The sequence below is a fragment of the Chinchilla lanigera genome, unplaced genomic scaffold (assembly GCF_000276665.1).
Source record: "Chinchilla lanigera isolate Chin_1 unplaced genomic scaffold, ChiLan1.0 scaffold00041, whole genome shotgun sequence".
NCBI classification, from domain to species: Eukaryota; Metazoa; Chordata; class Mammalia; order Rodentia; family Chinchillidae; genus Chinchilla; species Chinchilla lanigera.
In genome coordinates, this window is record NW_004955442.1 from 14606710 (window position 1) to 14629557 (window position 22848).

The 22848-nt window shown below is 52.2% G+C and overlaps 1 protein-coding gene across 1 annotated transcript; it reads right to left on the minus strand.

Moving 5' to 3' along the window:
* Positions 1 to 12149: 12149 nt before the first annotated feature.
* Positions 12150 to 16799, minus strand: Prss22 (protease, serine, 22). The gene is made up of 6 exons (XM_005391410.2): positions 16249 to 16799; positions 15634 to 15660; positions 15097 to 15268; positions 14584 to 14861; positions 12982 to 13139; positions 12150 to 12599 (listed from the first exon to the last, which is right to left on the minus strand). The coding sequence occupies exons 1-6, from the start codon at positions 16763 to 16765 to the stop codon at positions 12384 to 12386; spliced, it is 1368 nt and encodes a 455-aa protein (XP_005391467.1). The 5' UTR covers positions 16766 to 16799; the 3' UTR covers positions 12150 to 12383.
* Positions 16800 to 22848: the final 6049 nt, after the last annotated feature.

A 22848-nucleotide genomic window follows, 5' to 3' on the forward strand; every position in this document is an offset into this window, starting at 1 on the left:
CATCTTCCTGCCCCACCCCCACCCCCGAAGTTCTAGAGATTACAGGCATCTGTGCCCAGCTAAGGGCTCTGATTTGAGGAAGGTACTGTTAGGGCACACTTATAGACTAGCAGACCTGTAGGCATATTACAACAAAAGTTTGAAATCAGCTCACAGCCTGTGATTATGTTCATGCTGCCTGTCACATAGCTAGCCTTAACTACCTAGGCCCAGATGTTCCTCCTTAACAATGTGTGGGGTCTGGCCGGGGATATAGCTCAGTGGTACAGTGTCTGCCTGGCAAGCACAAGGTCCTGAGTTCAATTCCCGGTTTAAAAAAAACAACAAAAAAAAACCAACGTGTAGGGTCAAACTGACAGTGTGCAGCTCATGTTTTAAAAATATGCAGTGATTCTAACTTGCTTCAAGGCTGTTATGTTTGGGGTGTGCCCAAGGCTGGCCCAGTCAAGGATACTTTCAACTCTACCTACTCTCCTCATTCCCCTTCCCTCCCAGAATGTCCCTGTATAAACCTGCCTGACAACGTATGACACAATTCTTGTACTCCATGTAACCAATCATGTAATAACCTGCTATCAACTTTGTACTTCCTGCTGCAAACCATATTTAGACTGAACTCAAACCTGACTCTGGGCTGGTGCTTTGAACCCCGGGTTCCCCAGCCCGCTAGCATGGTAGAAGTTGTCTGCTAATTTCTTGGTGCAAAGAGTCTTTCATTTAGTTTGATATTGGTTTTTCTGCCACAGAAATAGGAAGGAGTGAATAAAGGAGTAGCCAGACATCACAGCCTCAGCCAAGGCAGTTCTGCTGTAACATTTGACATCAAGGCCAGATGGTCCCCAGCCCATCCTGGGGAGATCCAGAGAGCCACGTAAGGCCTCAGGGCAGTTTACGAGGTCTGAGATGGTGGCCCAGGAGTCCAGGATGGCACACCAGCCGGCCAGGGGCCCAATGCCAGTGAATCTTCTCTTGAGGAGACAGCCTGCTGGGAGAATTCTGGGATTTGGGGTTTCCACAGAGATTCTTTCCAGGTTCTTGGTGTCCTAAATAAAGAATTGAACAAGACACATGCAAAAAAAAGATAGTGACGATTTACATTTATGAAGGTAGAAAAAGAAGTACACTCTAGAGAGTCAGAGCAGGCCACCAAGAAAAGCTCACAGTGGTCATGAGATTAATGGTGGGAGGTTTTGTATCTCTCATTCTTCAGCCTGATGTCAGATCTAGGCCATCCTATCAAAAATCTGCATGAGTTCGCACCAGAAGTCTGACTGGTCCCAGGTGCTGTGCTTGTAAATTGTGTTCTGTGCATGTGTTCTAGGTATCCGTGGTTGACAGGTCACACCCACTTATCCAGTGAGCTTGCCCTACCCTAATCTCATGCCTCAGAAGGGTCCCTATCTATAGGACCCATGCAGGTGGTATGAGTGGGCTGAAGCAGCAAGGCCTCCTCCCTCACAGTGGGCCTGTGTGGTTTGTGCTCTTTCTGTGCTGGCTCCTGCCAAGGTGTAAGGGGATGAGTCTTCAGACATCTAAGATGAATCAGAAAATTGCATGCAATAAATAAGCCCTCAATACGGTGATTTTACCCTCAGGGGAGAAAATTTAAAAGGGGTTGGGGGGAAATAGAGAAATAGAAGAAGAGGAAGAGATTAGAAGCAAGGCTGGAAGATGAAGGAAGCTCATGCAAACTTTGGGAAACTGGTAAAGAAGACAAGAGGGAAAGAAAGAAGGAAGAAATAAAAACAAGAACAGAATGGAACAACAACAAAAAAAAAAACCCTACAAAACTGTGTTCACACTCACATAAAAACAAGAACAGCTGGGTGTGGTGGTGCACACCTGTAATCCCAGCACTCAGGAGGCTGAAGCAGAAGGATCACTGCAAATTCGAGGCCAGTCTGGGCTACAAAGTGAGTTCAAATCCAGCCTGAACTGCATAGTGAAAATCTGTCTCAAAAAGACCAAAACAAACAAATAAACCAAAAAACCCACACAAGAATAAACAATCAAGAAAAACAGAAAAAAAGAACAAAAAAATAAGAATGCAAAAAAAAGAAGAAGATGTCCACCTTAAGATGTGTCTCTGCTATAGACAATGTGAGCAGATCTGAGCTGATTAATCCCAGCAAGCCATCCATAGCTTTATGTTGGGGTAGTGGATAATCCCAGCAAGCCTGCACCTTTAGTCCACTGAAGTTCAGGCTGGTTTCTGATTGTGAGGCTGGAACCAGGTTTGTTCAGCCTGCAGCAGTCCATGCACCTCCTGCCCACTTGAACTTGGCTCCCGGACTTCCTGCTGACTTGAACTCAGCGCCTGACCCTGTCACTGGGAGCCGCTAGATGGAGCTCACAGTTGTTCTGAGTTCTGAACTCAGCTGCCCCCTCTCCAAGATGGCTACCGTCCAATCTCCCTCTCCTGGGGGACATCTGAACCTCAATAACTCATCAGCGGTTCACTGCATGCACTGCTCCATTTCACTGGTGCATTTCTCCATGGAGGCCTCTGGGGTTGCCAGTAGTCACCATGTGTCTGTAGGTCCCAACCGCACACACACAGAAAGCATTGCCTGCCACCTCCTCCTTCTTTGTCGAAGTCTCTCTCTCTCTGCTCTCCCTGTGGGCTCTAATTCTTGCTTCAGATCCTTCCTGGATCCCAGGAACCCACTTACCTCCTTCTTCTCTTCCTCACGTTGCTGGAATTCCGCGCCTGGACACCAGGTCGCAGAGAGGCTGGCTCTCTGCTGTCCAGCACTGCCATCTTCACAACTCGTTATTTTAACAGGGCCCGTGTTGCAGCACAGGGCGGGCACTGCACGGGATGGAGCCACCTTGAGTCTTCAGTCATGAGTCCGGTGTGTCCTACGGGGCTGGGGATGGAACTGCTGCTCTGAGCAGGGCTCACAATGAGGGATGGAGTGAGTGAGGAGCAGGTGCTGCAGAAACTCATTAGACCTGTGGGGCTGGAGGGTTCCTGGACCCCATGTGGGGTGGGTTCCCAGAAGTCCTATCACATTTGGAAGCTAGTGCCAGCCCTCACTCCTCAGCCTGCCAGGCCCTGGGACTCCCTGGAGGTCGACCTCTCAGCCCAGATCCCCCTCACCTTGACATCCTGCCACCTGTGGGTGGCCTCTCTGCAGTCAAGTGCTCTGCCCCTGTGTGGGTGGCTTCTCTGCCTGGCAGAGAGTTCTGGGGCATTAGGAAGGATGGCACCGGCAGGATGGAGTAATGTGGTAAGGAGACAGATGCCTGGGGAAACAGAGCATCTGAATGAGAGATAAGAAAGCAGAGGAACAGGAGGACCAAAGGAGAACCAGAGAAGAGAAGGAGAGGTGAGAGAAGGCACGGTCTGGGCAGAGAGGAGAAGGGAGGCTGGGGAGTATTGCAGGCAAGAGGAGGGGTGGGCAAGAGATAGAACGGGAAGCAGGCAGCAGGAAAGGACAGGAAGAAACTGAGGGAGGCCAAGGGGCCAGCCAATGAGGGCTGAATGGGCGCTAAGGGCAGGCAGGGCGGTAAGGGTCAGTTACAGGTAAAGATGCACTAGGTCACAAAGGGGAGGGGTTGTGGGTTCAGCTCTGTGGGACTGAGTGATATCTGAGTCACCCTTTTCTCCTGGCTGCTTCCCTGACCAGCAAAAGGTCACTTTGGTTTGTTTGTTAAGAAGAATAGCCCACGGCCAGGCGTGGTGGTGCATGCCTGGAATCCCATCACTTGGGAGGCTGAGGCAGGAGTATCACCCTGAATTCAAGACCAGCCTGGGCTACAAAGTGAACTCAAAGCCAGCCTGAACCTGAACTCAAGGCCAGCCTCTCTGCCTGGCAGATAGGCTGAACTCCAGCCTGACCTCAAGGCCAGCCTGACCCTGACCTTGTCTCGAACAAACAAACAAACAGAAAAAAGCCCACAACTTTTGTTAACATAAAAGTAATCAAAACAATGTTATCCCTGGACAGGGTTCAAGACCGTTGTTCTAGGCAAGTACTCTATCACTGAGCTAATATAGTTAGCACAATTGGGACTACAGAACCATTCCCCTCCATTCACCTGAACATGGGCAAAGCCCCAGGGCCAACCCTTTGACCTTTGTCTTGAGGCTTACTACCTGGAGGCAAAGGAATACAACAATCCCTGCAAAATTCCAGAATCCCAAACCAAGAGTCATGTCTGACAGATTCTCCAGCATGACCTATAGTAATCTTTCTCCACTTGGAGCTCATTGAAAGTTCATGCAGAAGGGGTGCATCTTTTACATAACAGAGTGAATTATGGGAAAGGACATGCTCAGTAGATACAGCTGATGTGACCCAGTACCCTGTCAGTCATGTCAACCATGCTCTGGAAGACCCAATACGAGGTGCCCTAGACTCTGCAACATTTTCAGTTCTTAAGCCCAACCCATTCAGCACTTGACCCATTTTCTTTTCCACTGGCACAAGCCTGCTCGTTCTGAGTGGACCATTGTAGCAGAATTCTTGCATAGAGATGGGACAGCGGGTTCTTTCTAGGAAGTATGCCACGGTGTCTTCCTTTGCTCTGAGGAGGCCCCTGCAGCATACCATTGGGAGGGGTCCTACCACATTTCCCCCTTTGATGCTTGGACCCCTTATTTGGGTCAAAGAACATCATCTTGGTTTAAAGGTTTGTATTTTTATAGCATCATCATATGCACAGCCATTTTTGGAGTATTATTATTTTTAACATATATTTTTCATTAAATATGTAAGAAGATCAACGCAAGTCAAGACATTTTTCACATAGTCAAAGACTATTTTTCACATAGTCAGACAAAAAACTATTCTACCATGCGATAATAGGTGGGGAATGTAAAATGAATGTGATACATCTGAATAAGACTTTTTCATCTAGTATATCATTATTTATCTATATTTATAGTTAATAGTACTTATGTTTACATTCCTTTCAGTTTATGTTTAACATATAATGAAAGCTCTATGGTGTACTGTTTAGTAAAAGTAATCTGAATGCATATTAAACTGTAACAGTTCTTTTTTTTTTTTTTCTTTTGGCTTTGGTTTTTCTCCGGTACCAGGAGTCGAACTCAAGATGTCGCGCTTGCCAGGCAGGCACTGTGCCACTGAGCCAAATCCCCAGCCCCTTAAACTGTAACAGAATAAAGGAAATACTCACCAGGGAAGGGAAGAATTTTTGATTCCCTTCTGGAGTTTACTTCTCTTGGGTCAATAGGATGTTAGTCTTTTTGTTTTTCCTGTTTTTCTGCTTAGAATGAACATGAGCTTTCTCTTTGCCCTCTGCTTTGATGACTTCCAATCTGCCAGTGGCAATAGAAGTGCTATACCAGCCAACAGGGGCACTGGGTGTGGTTATTTTTGTTTGTTGGTTTGGTTGGTTTTTTTGTGGGTTGTTTTGTTCATCTTGTTTTATTTTGCCCAGTGCCTCAAGGAGGCTGGAGACAGACCATACAGCAAGGGATCTAGGCAAGATACAACAGTTCAAGTTTTCAAACTTAAGAGCACAACATCTGTGAGGGTTTTGAATCTCTTAAAGGTCAAAAACCATGTTCCACACAACTTCCCAGAGTTTTAGCCTTTTTAGGTCTGGACTGGGACATGAGCTCTTTTTTATCTGATCTGTGATCTCTTTTACGACTTTTTTCTCATTATCTATGTGTAGGTAGCAGTTGCTCAGGTTAAACTGGGATGAGAAATATTGACCTACAGCAGTCTCGAGAGCTGTCCAGCCCATACGGGTGTCCTGATGAAACTTTTTGACAAAAGCTGGAGCCAGGGCCTTGGGAATTACCATCTTTAAATTTTCACTATCTGCCTGGGAGGCACCGTCTATCCTTGGTTTCAAACCAAGAACTCTCATATGAGTAAATAGGGTCCCATTCTGTCAGTGGGCTAGGGAACAGTGCAGCGGCTGCAGCCATTGATTTTGTCATTCTCCTGAAGGCTGTGAGCTTTGCCTCCTGGTCTGCTTTATGATTTTCCCAAGCAGCCATGGTGTCTCTCTTTTGATGTCCCCAATGATGCATGACTGTCACTCTTTTAGGGACACATAAAGCATCTAAGAGTTTAAGGATTTTGGGGGGCCAGTTTTATGTCTTTTTTCTGGGTTTATTTGATCCTTTTCTTACTATGAAGCCCCATGTGCATGGAGGTTGGTAAAAGCACATTTAGAGTCAGTGTGGATGTTAGCACGTATCCCCGTTGCCAGTGGGAGGGCACGAGCTAGTGTGATGAGTTCTGTCTTTTGTGCTGAGGTCTCTTTTGGCAGAGACCTTGGCTCAGCGATGGAATTCAGGGTTACTATGGAGTACCCTGCAAGGTATTCTCTCTCTTACAAAGTTTTCAATGAAATACTCTGCATCAGGATCCTTGAGGGGTTGGTCCAGCCAGCTGCATGATCTCAATGCAGCCGTGATCTGGTTGGCCCAGCCCGACAGGCAGTAGGGTTGCCAGTTTTTGGGTCTGTACTACTTCTAGCTGAACGTGTGGGTTCTTACATAACATCCTCGGATAGCTGGCCATATCTGGGTGTTACCAGTATTGCCTTTGTATTCCATTAATGTCATTACTGAGTGAAGCACTCAGACTGTTAAGTTTTGTCTGGTAGTTTGTTAGCCTCTATAGCTATAGCTGCAAGTGCTCACGAACAGGATGGCCAGCCGTGAGTGACAGAGTCGAGTTGCTTGGAGAGGCTCCCCTCCTGCCAATGCCATGACCCCAGCACCCGGGTTAGAACGCCCACTGCTATGTGGGTCCACTCACGGATAGATGAGAAGGGCTTAGTCATGTCCGGAAGTCCCAGGCCCTGCTTGGTTTCTCTAAATGCTTTTTGCTGTACAGGGCAGCTCCCACAACAAAGGTTCTCACTTTCCCTGTTTTGTCCCTTCATAAATGGCTTTTATCAGAACCGAAAAGTTAGGCATCTGGATGCTACAGAAGCCTGCGGCCCCAAGAAATTGCTGGACCTGGTGTCAGGTTGCCAGAACTGGGATTGAGCAAACTGTCTGCTTTTTCTCGGACCCAAGTTGGCACTATCCCTGTGACAAATGGAAGCAGGTATTTGACCCTCTCCTGGCAAATGCCAGCCTTCTTCTAGGAAATCATGCAGCCAGCCTCCCACAGGAGAATGAAGAGCTGCTGAGTTCCTTCTGTGCAATCCTCCTCAGGCCTTCTGGCCAGCAGCAAGTCAATTACACATGGAAGTGGGACACAGCCGCGTCTGTCTGCTGGGGAGGCTTTCACAGTAGCCAGTGCCGTGCTGCAAATGGTCAGGGAATCTTTGGACCCTTAGGGTAGCCTTGTCCCAGTCAACTGGCCTCTGTCACCATTTTCTGGATTTTCCCACTGGAAAGCAAAATTTGACTGGCTCTGTGGGGCCAGCTGGATGGAGAAGAAGGCGTCCTTGAGGTCTAGACATGTAAAGAAGGCAGCTTCAGTGGGAATGAGACCCAAGAGGGTATAGGGTTTGGGACAACCAGGGTAGGGTGATGGTGGCCTGGTTTACCACTCACAAATCCTGAACTGGCTGATAATCGTCTGTGCCCAGTTTCTGGACTGGCAGGCGAGGCGTGTTCCAAGGTGACCGGCAAGGTCAAAGGATCCCATAATTTATAAGCCTCTCCAAGTGTTTCTGGATCCCAGTCTGTGCCTTGCAAGGGGTGAAATATCATTTTTGGTGAATTTGCTCTGCTCCTGGCTTTATTTCTACAATGACTGGAGGTATGTTTCAGGTTAATCTGCGTGGATTGTCTCTAGCCCATACCCCAGAACTCTGAAGGGAAGCTCAGGTCCCTCTTGTGGCCTCTGTAGGAGACTGTAGAGGCGCCATTCTTTTCCTTGGAGAATCGTAAGAGTCATGACTTTCATTTGCAGCTTGTGCAGAGTCAGGGCAGCCTGTCTGTGGGAGTTCAGTTATTGGAGCCTGCAGCTTTCCTAATACGTCTCAACCCATTACAGCCACAGCACATTCAGGGAGGTACAGGAATTCATGAATGATTTCATGGCTGCCTAAAATGCATCTTCAGGGCAGCAGGAAAGGACAGTGTGTTCATTTGCCCACGGCCCCCGTGATAGTGGCCTGTCTCTGTGAGCGGAGGCCCATAGGCTGGGTCACCATAGCATGTTCCACCACAGTGTCCACCACGAAGTCAACAGGTCAGCCCCCCACACTTATTCAGACCATATCAAAATACAGCCTCATCTGTCCTCGTCTTCCTCATGTTTTCCCATAGCGGTCAGTCTTACAAAGTCATCCTCGGGCACCCCACATGGCCTCTGAGCTGACAGGTGTAGGCCCTGGACTATTTGACCTCTGTCTTCTTGTTTGGGCAGCGGAGGAGATTTTTCCAGCCAGTGGAGGCATTCATTCTTCTAGTGTCCATACCTGCGACGGTGGGCACATTGGTCCTGATCTAGCTTCGTCCCCAGGCCGGGTGGCCCCTTCTATTGGCTTCCCCACCGGCCTCCTCATTGGCCTCTGCATTAGCTTCACCCTTCGCCCCTGGATATGTCCATAAGGGAATGTTCTGATCTTCCCCCAGGGCAGCTCTCAACAAGTCTGTCTTTGTCTTTTTCTTTTTCACCTTTATCTTGATAACACTAACACTGGTTCACCTTCCTAGGTCTGCCCCTGGTGGTTACAGTAAAGGGGTTCCCGTGTCTCTGAAAGTGGTATCTGCATGGTGCTTCAGCAATGCTGGAGAGCCAGGCTGCCAGAGAGGTCCTCTGGATGGGCGCCCACAGGTGTATGAGGGGTCAGAACAGGCAGCTCAGGGGAGCCACCATTGGAGAGTTCTCCAGGGAGCTCTAAAATGGCACTGAGGAAGAGGTAACCTCTAGGGGGCTGACTTGCTCTGGCAGGGCCTCTGCAGCATGGGCAGAAGGTGGTGGTGGCGCCGGTGGATACAGTGGGGCATGTGGAGGTGGGACTTCTTCTGGCTCGCCAGACAGAATTGGTTTATTTGACTTTGGCCGACATTTGGGGGTGGCCAGCACTCTCGCCATCATCACCCTGCAGTTCTCAGTGCAGGCTTTCAGCCAAGGTGGCTGGGGCAGAACCAAGTCTTGCCAACAGTGAGTGTAAGGAAATTGGGTTGGGTGGCCCAGATCCTCCACAATGACCCTGAACACTCAGCTAACCAGCTCCTTAGCAACTGAGCCCTTGGCGGCCAGCCTTCCCCAAATGATGGCCAATCAATTTCACAGACGTCTAGAGCCTTCCAGGAGTTAGCTTAACACCAGAGTCACCCGAATATCCTTTTTTAAGAATTCTTTAATGGGCCGGAAATGTAGCTCAATGGCACAGCGCCTGCCTGGCAAGCGTGAGGCCCTGAGTTCGATTCCTGGTACCAAAAGAAAAGACTTAAAATTCTTTAACGCATACTCTAGGGGAGTTGGTTTACTCTGCTTTTCACTCATCTCCTCCCCCTAGCGGACAACTTCCACACACAGGAGAGGAAAAGGGAGAAGGGAAGGGCTGATATGGAAGGGATGCACACTCACTTTGCCTGTCTCTTGTCACTCTCCTTGAGGAGATATTTCAGGTGCCTCAGCATTAATAGACTCAGCAATCTGGCCCAGGACAGGCTCTTGAGGAAGACTGATGCCACCATCAGCCATATGAGGTTGCTGCAGCACCTTGGCTCAAGACCCCACATTTGCTGGGGCCCTTTTGGTCAGGTCAGAACCTTCCCACTGTCAGTCTCATTCACACACAAACACACAACTCCTGCTGGGCGTTGTGGCGCACGCCTGTAATCCCAGCACTCAGGAGGCTGAGGTAAGAGGATCCTTGCAAGTTCGAGGCCAGCCTGGGCTACAAAGTGAGTTCAAGACCAGGCTGAACTGCGTGGTGACACCCTGTCTCAAAAAGGCAAAAAAACAAAAAACCAAAAAAAAAAACCCACGATTCCAACCGGACACCTTAGTGCCTTAGAGTTGCAGTTTCAGTCTCAACAAAACTTACTCAGGCAACCCTGGGAGGTGACCAGGCTCCCCTTCTGCCTCGTAGGGGCAGGTGTGCCACAGTGAAGCCAGGCTTTTACCAATCTGATGGGCAGTGCTCCCTAGGCTAGTTTCTGGGCCACAATGGGTTCCTTGGTGCATCAGGGGGCCTTGACCCCAGCATGCCAGCAGGGGCTAGTCGCCTATGGATCAAGTGATCCACTAATGCCAGGTGAGGTCGCCTCTCCTGGTGCCCCAAAATTCACCCCCACCAGGCGATACAGCTGCCACGTCCTGGATGGGCCCCCAAGAAAAATGTAGCGGAATTCTCACATAGAAAGACAAGACACCAAGGCTCTTTCTAGGAAGTAGCGTTTATTCCTGCTGGCGCTGACTCCGCAGATTCACATCTAGAGGCTGAGCCCTGAGCATGGCAGTCTCAGGCTTACTGAGGTGCTGTGGAATCCAAGGTGGGTATGGGTTTAGGACAGTGACAGTTCTTTTGCCTTTCATACAATTTTTGTGTCTTTGTCTCTCTTATATGGTTACACCCTCACAAACGATGGCCTGATTGGGTACAATCTGTTGTAGAGCCGTGCTAGAACTACACGTGTGTCCATAAGAACTAATTATGCCATGTTGTCTTCCTTTGTTCTGAGAAGGCCCCCACCACATTTCTTTGGGAGGGGCCCGGCCACACCATCGCCTAATTAAACTTCATTAAACTTTGCTGCTTTTTCCTTACTGACTTGTGCCACATTCAATTCTTTGTTCCTTGAGCACAGGAATCTAAAAACCTGTCCCCTGACCCACAGGAACTTAGTTTCAACCCCAGCGGGAGGAGGTCCCTGTAAAAAGATTTAGGGACCTCAACGTGGCCCAGGCAGGTCTTACATCTTGTCACAGAAAAAAAATCAGGATGCATCATGAGAGACGCAGGCAGATCTATGCGGTAGAGTAGGAAAGAAGAGAAAATGGGGAGAAATTGGCTGAAGGAGCTGAAGGCGACACAGCTCTGATAGATCATACTGACCCTGTAACAAAGGAGCAGGACCAGCATTTAAGCAGTTGGAGAGGGCTAGGGTCTGGTTAATCATTATCTCAGTTTTGAATCTGCAAAGGTGGCTCTGGAAGAAACCCCTGTCACTTTATCCAGTCTCATGAGATGCCTGTCACCGCCCGGGGCAGTCTCAGGCCTACTGAGGTGCTGCTGGAATCCAAGGTGGGTATGGGTTTAGGACAGTGACAGGAGACTTCCGGCAACTGAATGTCCCTGTGAATCTCTTACATTGGTATCTCAGTCATGCGGGGGGTGGGGTGTGGGGTGGAGGGTTGGAATATGTTATGTAAATTTAGGGCTAATCAGCCTTTTGTGGTCAGTTTTTAGAGAGACATTCCCTGAATGATGAACATGCTGACAGGCAGAGCTGAGCAGGCACCCAGTCCTCCCCCATGCTAGTGGGACACATTTTATAGCCGGGTAAGGCCACCTCCTTTCTCCTGCTGTCTGCTGGCCTCTGTTTGGGTGGCTCTGTCGGCTCCTCCCATTCACATACCACCCCAGCCAACATGCAGCAGCTGTCAACCCTCCAATGCCCGGGCCGCCAGGCAAGGGTTCCCGTGGCTAAGGGACGGGACCAGATCCAAGAGGCAAGAGGCTTGCTGAGGGGAAGGGGGAGTGAGCCTGTGTCCTGAGCAGGCAGGAAGCCATGCAGAGCTCTCAGCCTGGACCACTCTCACCTAACCACTGTGTGGGGACAGGGAGGGGGCTCTGCTGTGGGCCCACAGGGTCTGCTCTCTTCCTGTTTTGCTGCTTCCTTGGCAAGGGGCAATTCATAGAATTAGCGGGGAGTCACCGCTTGAATCAGCTCCTTGGCAGGTAGAAGCGGGCCCAGTCCAGTCCCTGCAGCCGGAGGCTGCCTGGGTCCCGGCAGAGGCCAGGAAGGAGAGCCTACTTCTACGGAGGGATGGGCCTCGCCCTCCAGTCTCAGTCTGCCTAATCTCCGCGGGCTGCCCCAGCAGGAGGGCGTTTGGGGAGAGAAGGTGAGCCCAGGCTCTGAGGTCAGAGCTCAGGATGTTGAGCCCTAGGTGGAAACCAGGGGTCAGCTGAGCCTCCGCAGCCAGGCAAGGCACAACCTCACCTCACAGCTGCCTCCCTTGATTTTAGCCCAAACTGCACCCTTGCTTTTCAGTGTCACCATATATGGGGAAAAAGCAAACTGGAGAATAAATAATTTATTGAAAGTGAAGGAATAAATATATAGGTAAGGTTAAAAAATAACTGTAAAAATCATGAACATATCCTGTATATACAGCAGGCGCCCGGGGCCGGGAGCGGAACATGGTGTGGGCGTGGCCTTCCCAGATTCCGCGGGGACCTCGGGCGCCCCCAAGAGGTAAACATCGTATTTACAACAGAGGCAGCTGCAGGTGGACTGGGAATTCGAGGCTCTAGGAGCGCCTGGCCACCTGGGAGCCTGGGTTGGGCGTCCTGTGCCCGCGGAGCTGCACCCCTCGCACGACCCTCTGTACCCAGGAGCGGTGGACCAGGAGGCTGGTGTAGACGCCTGGCCGGTCAGGCTCTGCACAGCCCTCGCCCCAGCTGATGATGCCTCCCAGCAGCCAGGCACCATTGACCTGGCACATCAAGGGACCGCCAGAGTCGCCCTGCAGAGGGAAGGGAAGGTTAGAGACCTGGATGGGGCAGGCAGTGGGCAGAGGTTCCCTCCCCCGAGGGGGAGAAGCACTCTGAGCAGCCCTCCCCCACTGGTCTGTGGAGCTGAGTGTCCTTATTTCTGTTTCACTGGGGAGAAAATTGAGGCTCACAGGAAAGAAACAACTTGCACCAGCCAGCAGCATGGGCCTCGCCCTGGCCACGGGGGCTGACCACTACCCCATCATGCCATGCCCAGCTGCAGCTGGCTCTGGGGACCCCCTCAGAATGCCAGCTCTCCACGTGAGTGGCATGGCTGTGGATTCAAGTACATGTGTGGGGAGCCAGGCTGAGGCAGGCTGTGCCTTTGGCAGGGCGGAAGGGCTGGATGCTCACCACACAGGCATCCCGCTGCCCCTCCAGGTAGCCAGCACACAGCATGTCTTCTGTGATGGCTTCCTGCCCTGCTCCACGCCAGTACAGGTGGCTGCAGACTTCTGAGTCAATGATGGGCACCTTCAGCTTCTGCAGAGTCTGTGGGTAGGGCAGGGGCACTGGGAACAGGAGGAGAAGGTCAGGCTGGGCCCTTCTAGCACGCCCTCAAAGGCGCAATGCTCTCCATACCCTTCTGCAATATTTCTCAAAGGTCAGTGGCTCAGCTCTCCCAAGATGCTTTCAGAGAGTCCAAGTTCCAGGTTTCTTCATCTGGACCTATTGTTTCCCACATGAATGTGCAGCCCAGATTCTGTTTCTTTGGGGGGTTGTTGTTTGTTTATTTTGTTTTTGTTTTTTGGTACTGGGAATTGAACTCAGGACCTTGTGCTTGCAAGGCAGTTGCTGTACCACTGAGCTATCACCCCAGCCCCATGTTTTGTTTTTTTCTTTTACTAGGGATTGAACCTAGAGCCTTCATACTGAGCTATGTCCCCAGCCCTTTTATATTTTGAGGCAGGGTCTTGCTAAATTGCTCAGACTGGCCTCAAGCTGATTATCTTCCTGGCTTAACTTCCCAGAGTTCTGGAATTATAGGTGTGTGCCACTCCTGGCTCAGATTCTGCATCTTTATTAAGCTGATGCCTACAGATGGCCAAACAGCCTGTGTGTCCTGCCTTGAAGACACTTTGTCCAGCACGAGGACTATAGAGTGCTTGGTAAATGTCCCCCTTGGTGCTGAATACCTTCAGGACACACAGAAACACACACACACACACACACACACACACACACACACACACACACACACCTAGGATCAGTCGACAGCTCCCATGGGGAGGCTACAACCTCAGATCCCTGCATCCCCTCATACCTGACCTTGCATCATTTCTGCTATTGCTTCTGGACCCTTGCAAGGTTCCACTTTCCTCCTTCTTTGCCCTCACTGAGTTTCTATCTCCCTCAAACTGTCCCCAGGTCTTTACTGAGCCCCTTTTTTATCATTCCTTTCTGTGTCTTTTTCTTGGCCCAGACTTGGTCTACCCATCATCTATCTTTTTCTTGCTCTTCCTCTGCCTCTTACTTTACTTCACCTGTTTTGTGTTCCTAGATGATGATCTCCAAACCACCAGACTTTGTTTGAAAATTATACTTGACAATTCAGGAAACTTGTTTCTTCCTGGGAACTCTGCCTGCAAATGTGGCATGCTGCCACAGGGAGGCGCTTGCTCCCACTGTGCAAGCTTAAGGCTGATTTCACTTCTCCAGGTCCTCAGATTGGCCCTGCGTTGGCCTCCTTCCAGCCATTCCTGGGGCAGTGATTAGCTTTGTCTATCTGGCTGACTCAAACACAGCTGAAGATATTTTTAAACTAGAAATAACCTAAAAATGGCCCCCTGGGTTTCTGTGGCTTCACATCTCGGGATCACTGCCATCCTTGCTTGTCTCTGCCATGCTGGGCCTCTGGCAGCTATCTGCTACTGCCATTGGTATCTGTGTCTCTGATGTCTTCCACACTTTGTCTCTAACAATCCCGACCCCCACCCTGAAGTGGGGGGAGCTCACCTCCATCACTGATGGTCCCCCAGCCTGCAATCCAGCAGCTGGTATTGGGAGGGAGCTGGACAGAGGAATCAGGCAGGCAGATAGGCAGGACTCGCTCAGAGAACTGAATGGGGTGTTCAAGGCGCACCAGTGCGATGTCAGCACGGGCTGCTTCCTTCCAGGAGTACAGGGGGTGGGGCAGCACCCAGGCAATGCCCACCTGCTGGGACCGGGGACCAGGGGTCTCCAGTTGCCAGGCCCCCAGCAACACAGAGAACAGATCCAGCTGGTCTAGGTCACTGAAAGGAAGGGAAAGGGGTCAGGCAGCTTGAGTCTGGAAAAAGTCACTGGACACCAGCAAGGATGTGAGATCCTGGGCAGCAGGACAGGCTTCTGGGCAGTGCAGAAGGGTGGGGAGGAGGTGTCTCTACACAGGGCACCATGCTGAGACAGAGACCTGGGTTGGGGGCTCTGTGGGGGTGTGGGGCCGGAGACCTGGGTCCCGGGGATCCAGGACAGCCCAGTCACACGTACCCCTTGAAGCAGTGGGCAGCGGTGACCACCCAGCGGTTGGTGAGCAGGGAACCAGCGCAGTGGTGGGTGCCATTTTTCCGGATGCTCACAACCCAAGGCCACTCGGCATCCATGCTGTCCTCCCCGCCCACGATCCGGTTCAGCTGCTGGGGCTTCCCACAGTCGGGGGCCGCTGGAGGAGGGGGTCGGGTTTTCTGTCACTGGCAGGCATGGGTGTCTCCCACCTGCATACAGCTCTCCCCAGACCCGCAGACCGGTGCCTGCTCTGCTGCCTCCTCAGCCTGTTGTGCCCCTGGAGCTCCCCTTGCCGCCTACAGCCCTTTCCACTGCTGGTCCTCGGGTGGCCTCACGCAGCCCGTCCTCAGCCCTGTCCCCTCTGGCCCTGTCTGCCCGCTGTCTGTTCTGCCCTCTGGCTCCTCTCCTGCCTGTCTTCCTCCCCTGCTCTGTCCCCGCCCTCCAAGCCTGTCTTTACACCAACACAGACCTTGCCTCCCTTTAGGTCCCCACCCTCAACCCCCAGACCAGGCTCCCACTCACCAGGGATCTTGGCGTCGTTGAGGGAGGCTGAGAAAAACGGGAAAGAGAGGGAGCAGGTCAGGCTGGTGGTGCAGGAGCCCCCTTCTCAAGCTGGCTTTGGGCCCCAGAGCCCCAGAACCTCCACCCTCACTGGGCAGAGGTGGCCTCCCCTTCCCTCCACTAGGCCAGGGCCCAGGGACAGGGAGAGTGGCGAGAAAGGGGCGCAGGACCCACAGACTCGGGTCTCAGCTTCCTCTCCCAGCTACATGACACGGACAGGGCTGCCCCAGAGCACGGCCACCCGACCCAAGATGCCACCCAGAGGAGCGAGGGCAGATGGGGGAGAAGCGAGGGCGGACTAAAGCTGGTAACAATAACTGCAAAAGGAGCGCACTGAGCACTTGCCTGTGTGTGTCACTAGTCCTCGCGGTTGTGGGGGAAACTGAGGTACTGCTGAATAACATGCCAGGGAGAGAGACAGCCAAAAGAAAAGGCAACCACAATGGACAGGGAGGGACACTGTCTCCAGGCAGGGCCCAGAGACAAGGTGCAGAGCCGCAGGGAGAGAAGAGGTGACCTTGGATGGAAGAAGGGGGCAGAGGACGGGAGGGAGGAGCGGTGGGGCCCCAGACTCACCTGTGGAAACCAGAAGCAGCAGCGGGATGAGGCTCCTGACACAGCCCCCACCCAGGGCTCTGAGCGGCCTGGAAACCACCATGCTGGTGGGGGTGGACGCCCAGCCAGACAACGATCTGGAGGGAACAGAGGCTGTGCTTTTGGGGACCGGCAGGAGAAGAGGTGGGGAGGCTGCAGGGCGTAGAGTCCTGCAGGTCACCCCAGGTTTTATCCTGGGAGGCGGAATGCTGTTGGACCGGTCCCCCAGGTGGCTCAGTCTGGGCCACCCAGGCTGTGGGTCACAGAGGAGGTGGGGCCGTGGAGAGGAAGTAGCCGTTACAGGAGCTGGGGGCTCTGTCCAGATGCAGCTTCTGAGGCGGGAAGAGCAGGTGCACGGAGATGAGCCCAGGGGTCTGGGCTGCAGCCCTGACTGTGTGAGGGGCAGAGAAAAGTCCTCAGGACACTGAGGGTGGGGAGGAGCCCGTCTGGAGCGGCTGGGCTTTGGGACCAGATGTTGGGAGCTGGCAGGAGGCACCATCTCAGTAACGGCTCCCACCTGCAGGGGCCACACTGCTGTGACTCAGGCTGGGACAGCCTGGGCCCAACCTGGGCCTCTGGAATCCCGTTAACCTACTTCCCAGAAGGCTCTGACTCAGACTGAGTGACCAAGCACAGTGGCCCCTGGGCTGATGGCCCAGACATCCCTGGAGCACCTTCCTGTTGGCATCAGGATGCCCAGAGGACCTGAGTCCTCACCTGGACTCCCGGGAAGGGGAGGAGCCAGGGGCCATCTGGGCAGGGCTAACCCCTGTGCCCACAGCCTGCAGCACTCAGCACTACCTGAGAAGGGCTGGGCTGGGACCCCTGTGTCCTAGGACCCCACGGAGTTCACAGGACTGGAGCCCAGGCTGCCCTGTAGGGCTGGATAGGAGGGGCAGGTACCAGCCTCTCTGCCTTACACCTGCACTCATGACACCCCCACCCCAAGCAGGAGCAGTGCCACCTCCCAGACTTACAAGTCTCCATCCACTCCAGCCAAGTGAAATGTCACACTGGCACCAAGGGGAGTGGTGCACCCTGCAGGTGCCCTAAGCATCGCCACAGTGCAAACAGGAAACTGAGGCAGCTTGGGGAGGTTGAGGTGAGAGGTGGAGGCTGGGTTTGACCCTGATCTTGGAGTCCTGCTGTTGGGCCTCGACTCAGGGGACTTCAGCCCCACAAGCACGTCTTTGTTATTGTTGCGCGTGGTCACGGGGGCTGGAGAAGAAAGGAGAGGAGGCACCAGGAAAGCTGCCGGGAAGAAGAGGCCGTGGACACCCAGCCTGAGAACAAGCCAGAAGGTATGGGAACATCACCTGGGTGAAGGGGAGGTGGGGGCAGAGGCCAGGAGAGAGAAGGGACTGCTAAGCCCAGCCCGACATCCTGCAAGGCCAGGGCACCTCTCTGTCCCAAGGGGTCGGGCAGGGTAAGAATCCGAAGCAGCAGCCCTCCCCGTACTGTGGGGAAGTGAAGGCTCGGTGCTTTCTGCTCCAGTTCACACGGCAGGCTGACGGCCCCACCACCCAGCGACACTCTCTCTGTCCCAGGAGATGGTGCCTTATCCTCTCTCCAGGATCCTGGATGTCACTGCAGGAAAGCACCATGCTGAGCGGCCAAGGTGAGGCCCCACGGCACTGGAGCAGAAATGCCACTTGCTCCCTGCCGGGGCTACCTCTGCACCTACGCTGGCCATGCCCCGTGCCCTTCCAGCCCTTCAAAATGAAGGTGATTGGCTCCCTAGCTCCCTCCACAAACACTTGCTGGGCACCTGCTGTACTCAGGCCCTGTGCTGGCCACCAGGGCACACTGTGATGAAAAGAACACAGGCCCTGCGCTGAGGAAGAAGGTGGTCACCTTTCCCAGGAGAAAGACAGGTGACCCGTGATAGTGAAATGTCCTGCAAGTGGCACAGCAACAGGATGGGGGAGTGGCCCCGATGCGGGAGGGCCACTCTGTGTCCCGTGCTGTGAGCTGTGTGACCTTCGAGCCACAGGCGGTGTGAAGAGGAGCATCTCCGCGGGTCCTCGGGCTGAGCCTGGTCCCTGCTGCACACTGGGTCTCAAGCAAGGCTTCTTAAGTGAATAAATAAGTGCGGAAGACACGAATGCGGGGATGTCCTCTTCTCTCTGCCCTCCCCAGCTCCTTCTCATTCCTAAAACTTGGCCCATCCCCTGGGACCTAGGGGCAGGCAGGTGACCCCCAGATGTGGCGATCCTTGAGATGGGGTGGCTAGGAAAAAAACCAAGGAGAGGGATCCTGGAGCAGCTGGAGGAAGTCCTGAGAAGCTCGTGGAGACTTCCTGGCGCAGGTCCTAGAGAAGAGCCCCAGAGACTGGTTCCTCAATTCCCAGGGCGTGGAAGGCACAGGCCCCGAAGGCTGGGGGTGGAGACCCTGGCGTGACTCAACATTCATTCAGTGAGATGTTTACCGAGCACCTACCACGTGGCCAGCTCACACCAGTACCCTGGCTAGGCATCGATTCACTGTGCACGAGGTGGATGAGCTGCCTACCCCTGCCACCCACACCATGCCCCCCCCCCCGCCGGGCCAAGGGCCATTGATCAATTCACACTGAGGTGCTGATGACTGATAGGGCCGCAGGGACATTTGCAGGCTGACAGCAGCCAGAGCTGGCACTACCTAAGCCAGAGAGGTGACTCACCACAGTGGTGGCTCAAATGTGGGCCCAGGAGTCAATGGATATATGTGAACAGAGGCATCCATTCATTATCCAGCCAAAAGCCACTGGGCACCACCTACTCCTGCAGGAGATTGTGCTTAGCCCTGGAGTACTCTAAGAAAATGAGGGGACTTCTTGCCCTCATTAAACCAATCAAGAAGCATTACTGAGCACCTACTACGTGCTGGACACTGTCCTGAGTTGAAGAGACACGGTGATGAACAAATCAAGGATATTGGATGAGAATTTTAAAAACAAGTACACCAATGGATCTAATAGACCATGAAATCCATGGGACCAAGAGGGATGAGATGGGGGAGGGGAGGCTCCAGGGGAACAGGAAGAGAGAGACAGATGGGGCCAAAAGAGGCAAGATGGCTAACGGTTGGGCCGGCTGTGGTTTCCAGGAGACCTAGGCCCACCAGCCTCAACAGAGGACAGGGAGATCCACTTGGGTAGCAGGATCATCCAGGTGGAGTATTGCACATCTGTAATCCCAGCACTCTGGGAGGCTGAGACAGGAGGATCATAAAATTGAGCCGAGGCCAAACAAGTCGTGATTTAGTGAGATCCTGTCTCAAAATAAAAACCAAAAAAGGCCTGGGAATGTAGCTCAATGTAAAGGCTTTCAATCCCCAGTACCACTAAAAAACAAAAGCAAAGAGCTCACTGCAGAGGCCGAGGATGAAACAGGAGGAGAGACAGGCCAAGGAGAAGCAGTGGATGGGGAGAGGGGCCCATTCTAGATCTTTTTCTAAGGGGAGACCTGGGAGAGGTCCTGCTTAAAGAGAACTAGAGTCCAGAGTGAGCGTGGGGCTACTGCCTTGGGCTTCTGAGGTGCCCACAAGGGGATGCCCTGTGGTTGGAGGCCACATGGGCAGTGACCTCTGCAGACAACCACACTCCTCACTTATAGGTCCAGCCTCAAAGAACGGGATGAGTACCTGGACAAAGAAGGTGTGCAGGCAGCCTGGAGATCTGCCTGGAGAGAACATTCCAGAACAAAGGACTGACCAGCCCAGGAGGAAGCCCCTGAAGGACCTGATCACAAGGCTCAGAGTTGAGGCACAGGGCCAGGATGCTCAGTTGCCTTATTTTGCTTTTGTTTTTGTTTTTGCTTTTTAATTTTTTGGTGCCGAGCACTGAACCTCAGGGCCTCCTGCTTGCTTGACAAATGTTCTACCACTGAGCTAAATCCCCAGCCCTCAGGATGCTCAGATGTAGCCACCAGCTGGCAAGGTCCCCCGGGCCCCAGGAAGGAGCCTCTGTCCTGGGGCAGCAAGGTGCTAGTGGCTCTAAGTGCTGGAGTCCAACCTGCATCGGAGACACAGAAAGGAACAAAAGAGACAGGTGTGGAGGCCGGGGCTGTGTCCAGGTAGAACCTGAAGTGAGCATTTCCGGGGATCATGGAGATGGATCCAGGTGGCTGGACAGTGCCAATGAGCAAACTGTTCCAGTTTTTACAGGACAGATGGGCTTCTCAGGACAAGGGCTCTCAGTTCTAAACTGGGGACATTCTCTGGTGAACCAAGAGAGTTGGTCACCTTTGGTGGAACTTCTGTCCCAAACCCCAGCCGACAGGCTCCTCTTCATGCATGGTGACCCAGGAGAGGAGGGCAGAGCATTTCAGGTCCAACGGTCCCACAGCTGGAGATTCAGGGGGTGGGAGGTAGAAGGGACTTGGAAGTCGCTTGGATCCTCCCAGAGAGGGGCACTATCGGGAGGGCCGCATGGGAACACAGAAGCCCAGCAGAGAATTGGCAGAGTGGAACTGGCCCTCTCTCCTGCAGTTAGATGCTCATGAAATTCTGCACTGGCCAGGAGGTTACAGCTGTGTCTTCTTCAAGGAGCGGTTGCCTGCAGCAGGCTGCTGGCGGAAGGCAGAGCAGCCAGGAAGCAGAAGCCGGGTATGAACTGGCTTTGAACTCTGGGCAAGTTGCATGGCTTCCAGGCATCTGTTTCCTTGTTAGGTCTAGGAATTGTTCTAAGCCCGGGAGCAGACCAGGTGTGGGGTCCAGGCCTCCAGTAGGCCTTTTGGTCTTTTCTTTTTTTTTTACTTTTTAATTTTATTTTTTGGCAGTTCTGGGGCTAGAACCCAGGGCCTTGAGCATACTAGGCAAGTGCTCTCCTGCTGAGCTACACCCCAGCCCTGATTTTGGAGGTTTTAGTCAGGCAGGTCCTCATTTCAGATTTTTTTTTTTTTTCCAGTACCAGGGATTGAACTCACAATCTTGCACTTGCCGGGCAAGCGCTGTGCCATTGAGCTAAATCCCCAGCCCCCAGGTCCTCATTTTATAGGTGTGAATTTTGAATGATGCTGCTATGAACATGGTGTGCAAAAACGGACATTAATGTCTGCAGGAGCATTTTTCTTTACTTTTTTTTTTTTTCTTTGTGGTACCGGGAATTGAACTCACGACCTTGCGCTTGCCAGACAGGCGCTGTGCCGCTGAGCTAAATCCCCAGCCCCAATTTGCAGGAGCATTTTTGCAAAGACCCAAAGTGGAAGCAACCTGTGTCCAGGAAGAGGGTACACACCACAGAGCCCCGCATGATGGAGTAGTACTGAGACATAAAAAGGGGAGGGGCACTGACATGTGCTATAACGTGAACGAACTGTAAGAACATTGTATAAATGAAAGAAGCCAGACACAAAAGGGCAAGTACCACGTGACTCACGTATATGAGGCACCTAGAGTGGTCAGGCTCACAGAGCAGAGAGTGGAAGGCTGGGCACAGGTGCAGGGGAGAGGAGTGGGCATTGGTGCTTGGGGGTGCAGAGCTTTGGTTCAGGATAACAAGTCCTGGAGGGGGCTGGCGGGGATGCTGCACACCAACATGAGTGTGATCGATACCACTGAAATGCTCACCTTAAAAAAAGAAAAGATCAGGGCTGGGGATATAGCTCAGCAGCATAAGTGCCTGCTTGGCAAGTCTGAGGTCTTAAGTTCTATTCCCAGTACCAAAAAAAAAAAAAGATCAAAATGGTAACTGTTCCGTTACATATATTCTACATATATTCTGTTACAACTAAAAAAATATCTGGACTTCCAATTTTTTCATGGTAAATAGGCTAGTCTGGGCCCATGGGCAGTGTTGTCCCTAATTGCAGCAAAGTTTCCACACTCACCCCGTTCTGTGACCCTGGCTACTGCTCTGGGTCCAACTGGTCCAAAGTTGCATGAGTTGTTTGGCTTTTTTGTTTTTGTTTCAGTACTAGGGATTGAATCCACGGCCTTTGCCCTGAGCTACATTCCCAGCACTCTATGTGTGCAGGTTGTGTGTGTGTTTTTTGAGATAGGGTTTATAGTCTTTGTTTATTTTTTTGCTTGTTTGCTTTGGTTTTTTGTTTACTTTCGGTTTTTTGGTTTTTGGGTTTTGGGTTTTTCTGTTTTTGTTTTTTTTTTTTGAGACAGGGTTTACAGAGTCTTTCTGTTTTTCTTTTTGGTTGTTTGTGTGAGATAGGGTTTCACTATGCAATTCAGGATGGACTTGAACTCACTTTGTAGCCCCAGCTAGTCTCAAACTCACAGCGTTCCTCCAGCCTCAGCCTCCTGAGTACTGGGATTACAGGAATGTGCCATTATGCCTGGCTGAGACAGAGTCTTTCCAAATTGCCCAGGCTGGACTCAAATTTAGGATCCTCCTAACTCAGCCTCCTGAGTGCTGGGATTACAGATGTGCACCGCCATGCCTGGCTGCATCTGAGTTTTTGACTCTGCTCTTAAAGGGCAGCGCCTGGGACAGAGAGGATGCTCCGTCCCTTCCTTGGGTGATTCAAGTTAAGAACCTTCCTATGGGGCGGTGGGGTGGGGGGTGTAGCTCAGTGGCACAGTGCCTGCCTGGCAAGCTCAAGGCCCTGAGTTTGATTCCTGGTATCAAAAAAAAATTAAAAATAAATA